Consider the following 8,074-nt stretch of genomic DNA (forward strand, 5'->3'; position numbering starts at 1 on the left):
CTTATCATTGTTGAAGGAATGGAGAAAATGTTCTCGTTGAGGTACCATTGACCACTATTATATTTATCTGCATTATAAGATAACCAACTTAGAACACAGTTTTCCTCTTAATTTCAGCCATACTCTATCATTGTAATGAATCACAATAAGGTAATTGTTTATGTGTACTATACCATTTGTTATATTTTCTCATAGACTATTGTGCATTTATATTTGACATTTAAATATTGTGGGTAACGAATACGGAACTCCATATGCAATATAAGCTGATATGAGTCTTGTCATATACGTTATCATTAGATAAAAACAAGAGCGATCAGTAATCACATGTGTCGCCTCATGATGGCCAATTTATGTTGGGACAAATTTTGTGACAGACGGACAGACAGACGGACAGTGCACAACTAGACTTGGTACTGATCATTCCTGTAAAGTTTGGATAAAATTGCACTAGTAGTTTATGAGGAGTAGTCCGGACAAGCTTTTGTGTTTCTGGCAACACACAGAAAAAAACACCTTTTTATCAAAGGGACATAACTCGGTCAAAAATCATTCAACCGGAAAACCCGTGCAATATACGCAAGGACTTGAGCTACAGATCAATCCTGTAAAGTGTCATTGAAATTGCATTAGTGGTATAAGAGAAGTAGTCCGGACAAACTTTAGAAATAAAAATAATTAAAGGGTCATAACTCTGACAAAAATCATTGAACCGGAAAATGCTGACATTATGCACAACTAGACTTGGTACTAATCATTCCTGTAAAGTTTGGATGAAATTGCACCAGTAGTTTATGAGGAGTAGTCCGGACAAGTTTTGTGACGGACAGACGGACAGACAGACGGACAGATAGACGACGGAGAAGTGATCCCTATATGTCGCCACTACTCCGTAGAGGCGGACTGTCGCCTCTACGGAGTAGTGGCGACACAAAAAGATAACAAGAATGTATATATGCATTAGAAGACACAAGAAAGAATGTACTATACGCAAGAAAAAACAAATCGGCTATTTCTCCTCCATTGATTTATATAGTTACTAGTAATTGTCTATTTATTGTTAAACTTATTATTATTATAAAATATTATTATAAACACATTGATATTATAAATTGCAAAAGACTTAGTATGCGAAAGGATATTGTGGGGACTACATCGAAAATGTTGCTCTACCTTGTTTATCTCTAGTTTAAGATTTGATTAAAAAGTAAACAAACACAGACAAATGTGTCTCGGGTTTTTGTTTGGGTCCATGCCCTCTGGTAATGGATAGTTGTTACACTCTTTTCAATTACATTTCAAATAATTTGAAAATAAAAAGTTTAAGTGTACAGTACATGTTGATAGTATCAAGATCCCTTTGTGTTACCTAGGCAATGTCCTGATTCAATTACATGTACTTTTCTTTTTAAATATGTTTACATGAGAAATGTAACGAATTGTATTGTGTTTTCTATAAAATTAAGGTGTATTTTTAATTTGCAACCCACAAAGTAGTTATAATGTTTAGATTCTTAAGCATTATTGATAAACTGCAATTAAAAAGCTCGATATTAGAACTGTATGCCAAATAGCTGCAAAAACAAGACAAAGTCTGTCCAAAGCCCGTGATACAGTGTGCCATGTAACATTTCTACACTTGTTTTCCATGAAAAATAATTTCACCAAATACATTGCCATTAACGATAATGTTTCTTGTTTATCTTTAAAGTATAAAAACAATGAAATGTTTGTCATAATAACCGACAGTGCGCTTCCTAAAACTTGAAGACCGAGAAATAAAGAGAAAACTGCTAGTTCGTCTGATGATTCTGGTAACGTACTTGTTACAGCAGATAAGAAGACAGTTAACGTCAGGAAAATAGAGATCGACAATCCCACCCGTTCTCCTGACTCTGAAGGTAACACAAAACACATAACGTCCAATATTGATATCAACATAACAGGGATGATAACATTAACAACGTGGAAAAGAGGTTTCCTTTTAACATCAATTAAGAACAACACGTGATCCCATTTCACGCCTTCGAATATTTTAGTTTGGTTAATTATTCTCACATTTTGAAGATACCATTCTCCCTTTTCTAAGATGCTGTGATCTTGTGGTCTCCATTCGGTGTTTGAGTTTTTGAGTCGGATCGAAGTTGAAGGACGAGTCCATGAAAGGAAATCAAGCGGACATGTTTGTTTGTCAAACGGAAATTTTTTAACAGATATTTTACACGCAACTTTAAATAGGCCCCCCGGCCAAATTGTTGCATGCCCATCGTACTTAAGTATTGCCCTACCATTTTTTTCAACTGAATTAAAAATCGACAAAAAAGTGTCTTGCATTAATATGTCAGGAACCCATATTTTATCACCTGGAACGGTGATTGATTTGACACCATCGAAATCATCAGGATTCCATGTCAGGAATTCATCTTTCCATTGAATATCTAGTATTGTTCGTATTGATATTGACTGATATTTTTCATCAACGTCATGAATGGAAGAAATCACTAAGTTTAAATATACAGAAAGTGCCTCTGTTGCATTCCTTTTAGGACGAGCGTCTTTGCTGTAATTTCCGCTGAATATCATTTTGTGAACGTTCAGTTCATTAAGCTCCACTCTTGTGTCAAATATTAATAATATCCAAATTACTGCACGGAACGTTTTCATTTTTGCATTCTCCGATAAATTCTAAAAGGTAAGGTGTTTAAATACGACGGCATACATACGTTCCATTTGCCAGACAGCCAATGAATTATCATGCGTAAAATTCTATACTTGTTAAGTATTTGATATAGTTTTATTTGGTCGGATATACCGATAAATGCTTTGTACAGGAAAGAAATCTATTCAGTACTTTATACTAACATACCACAGTGGAAATGATTTTCTGTAGATCTGTTTATCCGAAAATGCGTTACTGAACGAAATTCTAAGCTCATATTCACAAAATATCAAAACGCATACTGAATCAATTACGATAATGGCATTTTGTTGAAACAGTAATTTATATTTTCAAGTAGTTAATGATGCCTTACAGGCAAAATATTTATCATATTACAGATAGAGTCTCTATTATATTCATCATAGGAGAGCAGCATGCATAATAGACAACATTTACAAAAGAACATTAAGTACAAATACACATAAACAAAACAGACAATGTTATGAAATTAATAAACACAAAGACATGATAAAAACCAGAATACAACAGTATACAGGCAAACAAAAATCTTGATGTGTTGTACAAAAAGAGGGGAGATACACATCATGAAGAAATCACGTGTAAGACCCTTGAGCATATTTTACGTTATCATTTTATGAAATGTTTTATAAGAAATCAGAAATTTTATCATCAAAATACACACCGACCAGTACGTCTAATAACTGATTTAATAGAGAGCTTGAAATAAGTCTCTTATATGCACTTATATACCATAATTTGATAAAATTGCCTTCCACATACGTACATGGATTTGTTCGTTACAAGAACAGGATATTAACAGATTAAGTGTCGAATTTTCAACAAGAAGATTACACATTTTGCACGCCTCAAGCTTATTGAATGAAAACAACTTGGCTAAAATTGTCAGAGCAGAGAACTAGTATAATCTTCGCCGGGACGTTTTTACTGTATATCAATTAGTTTAAACATATTTATTTCAATATTTTACATATATAACATTTTATATGTATATAATTGTTACATAAAATTGAAAGGGATTAGAACGAAAGAAAACTTATATAGTTCCTCTCCCTATGTATATCCAATTGAAATTTACACTGGCCACCAATGTTGAAAACTTTAAAAATGTGTTCCAATGATATTTTTTGACACATATTTTCATACCGTAGATTAATTTCCCGTGTAAGATACTCTTCCATGCTCCTTTGCTTGGAAATCGTGATGTTTCTAAGGCCGCGTCGACACCTATTCAAGTTTCTTACATGTCACATTTAGATAAGCTAAATAAATGTCCCTTTCAATATTTAATCAGGGACAATTTTTACTGAAATGTCAAATTAAGATTGCCCAGGATTTATACCTTTGTCTTTGCAATACTATCATATTTCTGTCAAATATGTGAATAAAAAAGCGGGAAAATGATGCAATTAGCTAAAAACAATGGAGTAAATGAAATTGAAATGCAAAAAAGTAATTGCATTTTATAGTCTAAGTTTCATGCTTACGCACGTTCACCGACTTTACAGCTATTACCCCTGGTCATCGGGCTACTGGTTTCTATCTATTTAGAGCTTGCATTGCAAATATTATTATTAATCAATGAGTTCTTGTTTAAAGTTATTCCAAGATGCACATATTTGCATATTGTTTTTGTACCTATAGTCCACTTCCTGTGACAAATAGCTTTCTCGTCTCATTGTAAACAACCACAGAACATTTAGAAGGATTGTACTCAAAACACCATAATATTGAGTAGCGATAGAAAACAATGATCATCTAATCTAAACCATGTCTTGAAAGGGAAACTAGGACCAGGTCGTCTGCAACTGTAGGGCTACTTATGTTCATGTTTTACATACAAAAGGTTTGACTGTTCAAGTTTTGATATAAGGCCGTTGATGTAAAGAAGATAGAGCAACGGCGAACTTTTCCCGCCCTGTCTGGTAACCTGCTTCACTTCAAACCAGTCTGACATGTATGATTTGTTACGCACACAGCTTTTCATAATAGAGTAAAGATTAATAAAGCACCACTAAGTGATCGGGTCAATATCACACTCATTTAACATATATATCAAACCATCATGTCACACACTATCAAATGTCTGTCGACGGTCTAGGAAGCATACATAAACTTTGCTATTATTTTCTTTTGCATATAAAACTAATTCTCGAAGGCAAAATGACGTCATTTTGCACCCAAGATTTTGTTGCAAACCACCTTGTTGTTTGCTGAGTTTAGAAAGTATTTTAGATCTTGACGAAGAAGTAGTATGTTCTTAAACAGTTTCAGTATTGTAGACGTAAGCGTTATTAATTTGATAAATAATATTCATATCTAAAATTTTAGATAGTAACTGTTGCGCAATTGATGTAACTGATTAGGATGAATGATGTGCATAAGTAAACTGTAATATAGTTTTATTGATCTGCTCCATTGATATACGATGTAGAATTCTTAAAGGGGATTTGGCTATCTAGGGTATTTTTTATATTTCCGATCTTTCTAGAGTGTTCAGCTCAACTTTCTTGCTGGGTTTGTAGATCTTTTGTTCATCGTTTTGAATTTCATGAATAGAAGTTGTTGGATTTAATATACTTAGATGTTTTTTTTTCTATCAACTTAAGGATATCATTTAACGGTTAAATTTAATAGAGATTATAAGAATCCCTAAAGAAAACCCAAAATTGAAAGTGTTGCAGGCTTGGTTTGATTGAGCCTGTTCATGGACGGTATTGTCAAGTGCAAACTACCGTCCACGCCCCCTAGCACCGGCTTAAGCAGAATTCAACATTTGAACATGAACTGGTACAATTTTGAATTTTGAAACATCCGCAGATGTGTTCATATGGCGGTTATCATGGAACCTTCAATGTAACACGTAAGTGCCATTCCTTGAAAAGCGGCATATGGTCCCCAAGTAAAAGAAAGTGTGAGCCCTAAACGAGAAAACAATGGGCGTAACTAAATAAAATGAAATTTTGAAAGGGGGTCAGAGGTTATGAAGCCTGTTAAATTGGTGTATTCTTTTTAAGTCGATGCAAAATGTTTTGTACGGTATTGGCCCAAGTATAACCGTGCAGTGTTCCGTGTTGAACTAACCTTGGTGCATTCTGTCTAACTATAATTATATATAGAACATTTCTCCGTGAAGCAGGACTCATGTAATTTGATTGTACAAATCCAAAATGGATTTTGGAACCAATTTCAGAAAAAATCATGATGCAGCGTCGAGAAACTTTCTTCAACTTGCTGTCTGCCTATCAAGTAAATGTGTTGTTCATGTATTTTCACTGTTTAAAACTGTTAATATTTTTTTCTTTATTATTGAAATAATATATCTATATATAATTTAATTTTAATTATATTTCATTGTTAACAATTTTCAAAATGAAATGATAAGAGGAGCCCTTATTTTAAGTATCATTTTTGCAATAATTGTTTTGCTGAATAATACTAGTTAATTATTTCAGCAAAAATAAAACCTAAACATTATTGAAATCCAAAACTTTTAATAAATAAAAAGGCTTTGTCCCAGATGGTCGATAGGCAATTATTTTCACGGAATGAAATAATTCTCCTCACTGAAGTTTAAAATTGAATAATTTTCTTTGTCTCCCTCTCTCTTTATTTCCTTAATTTTTCATAAAAGATTTTGACTTGTAAATTGTTTTTGAAATACTGCACACTTTCTTTGGATAAGCGTGATGTGTATAATATTTATATACACGGTTGCTGCAAATGACTTTTAATAGGTAATGTTGTCATAGAAAATGGATTAATGTACTTTAATTTTATGTTATGTTGTTGTCTTGCCATATGCATAAAACTATTAAAACTTAAGCTATAAAATGCAATTACAAAATTTTAATGTACTTTGTAATAACTTTATCGTACATTTTGTTAATTAAGTGAGTATGTATACAACATATTTTTCAAATTTTTATCGAGCCAAATACACAAAAAACTTAAACAAACAAAGTCAGATTTTTATATGTTTTGTGTTTTCATTATTTTCCTTTCCATTTAATGATTTTTCTATGCTTCTACGCGTATATTTTGCAGAATCGAATCGTTTGATATTTAATTATCGCAGCATTTCATCTGTCAAACTGTCATACTGTAAACATAGCAAACATCTGGGAATTTTCATATTATTCACGTATACAAAGACTTCGTTATCAGTGACTATATCGAAGGTTTCTCTCAGTAGACAACTTTTTTCCGAAGTTCAATTCAATTAAAGAGTTACGTGATAAACGTTAAAATGATTGTTCTCTGTATTATATGATGTATTTACTTTATCATAAAGTCACACGTTACAGACTCAAACAAATTCTATCGAAGCTATTATAATCTCTGGTATTCAAAATTAAGCATATTTATGATAATCTTAATTAACATTAAATCACTCAACGTGAATAATGATAACAAATAAAAGCAGAAGACAGTTTTTCTTGATTATCTGAAAACTGTCATTTTTCACTTAACCCCTTATTGTACAGTACTATGCCATCGATTTATCGGAATAGCGTTCATTGACTGTTGCTCTCCCTCGTTGATCCTATAGTTTTGAAAAGAGTAGCATTCATTTGTACTTTGATTCAGCAGATAATTATATTGATATAAGTGACTAGGAGTCAATATTTACTTTCCACTTTTCAACTTTTAAATGGATATGACATTGCTGCTTTGTTTCAGAAAATAATTGATATTACATGTATTTGACGGAGAATTTAATATTTCACACAGTGAAGCCCACAATCCATTTGCCTTTCACATATTAACTTGCTTGTGTATATTTCATAAAGGCCAGTCTCATATAAAAACGTACGTAATATTCAAGGGGCGTGGCGTGAACTAGAGACACTTGGTTCAAACGGGCGAAATGGTTGCAAACTTGACAAAATGGCTACCAAATCATGAATATATATATCGTACTGTCTCTTGTTAATTTTTGTTTTATTTTTGTTCAAAGAAAATGTTACAGGCTCGGTTTGATTGAGCCATCCACGCCCCCCAGCGCCGGCTTAAGTAGAATAGCATAGAATAGTCAATTTGTTTCGAATATCAGCAGCTCCTTATTTATTTTCATATTGGGCTTCAACACATGTGAAAATAGATATTCACTCACTATTAACCTACTCTTGATCTCACACTGACAAGAAAAATATCCCTTTTTACGTATTATTACTTATTTTCGGCAGCCTATTGAATCATGTTGTAGAGGAAAGATATGGTTAATATACAACGGACGAAATTTTCCGTGATTTCTTTTCTGATCAATCGTTTCTTAGCATTTGAGTTATTAACTGTGACGGATATTAATTAATTCAAACGCATTAATCTTGATAGTTTTTCTTTTATTTTCCAGAAGTAAATTTTCAGTTCTTA

General features: G+C 32.6%; 1 protein-coding gene across 1 annotated transcript; it reads right to left on the bottom strand.

Annotated features, from left to right (window-relative positions):
• Positions 1-988: 988 nt before the first annotated feature.
• Positions 989-2,936, bottom strand: LOC132750233 (neuronal acetylcholine receptor subunit alpha-2-like). Its single transcript, XM_060740177.1, has one exon. It carries the CDS (start codon positions 2,662-2,664, stop codon positions 1,522-1,524), a length of 1,143 nt encoding a protein of 380 aa, XP_060596160.1. The 5' UTR covers positions 2,665-2,936; the 3' UTR covers positions 989-1,521.
• Positions 2,937-8,074: the final 5,138 nt, after the last annotated feature.

Source organism: Ruditapes philippinarum, unplaced genomic scaffold (assembly GCF_026571515.1).
Source record: "Ruditapes philippinarum isolate M1 unplaced genomic scaffold, ASM2657151v2 ctg873_1_1_1_1, whole genome shotgun sequence".
Lineage (NCBI taxonomy): Eukaryota > Metazoa > Mollusca > Bivalvia > Venerida > Veneridae > Ruditapes > Ruditapes philippinarum.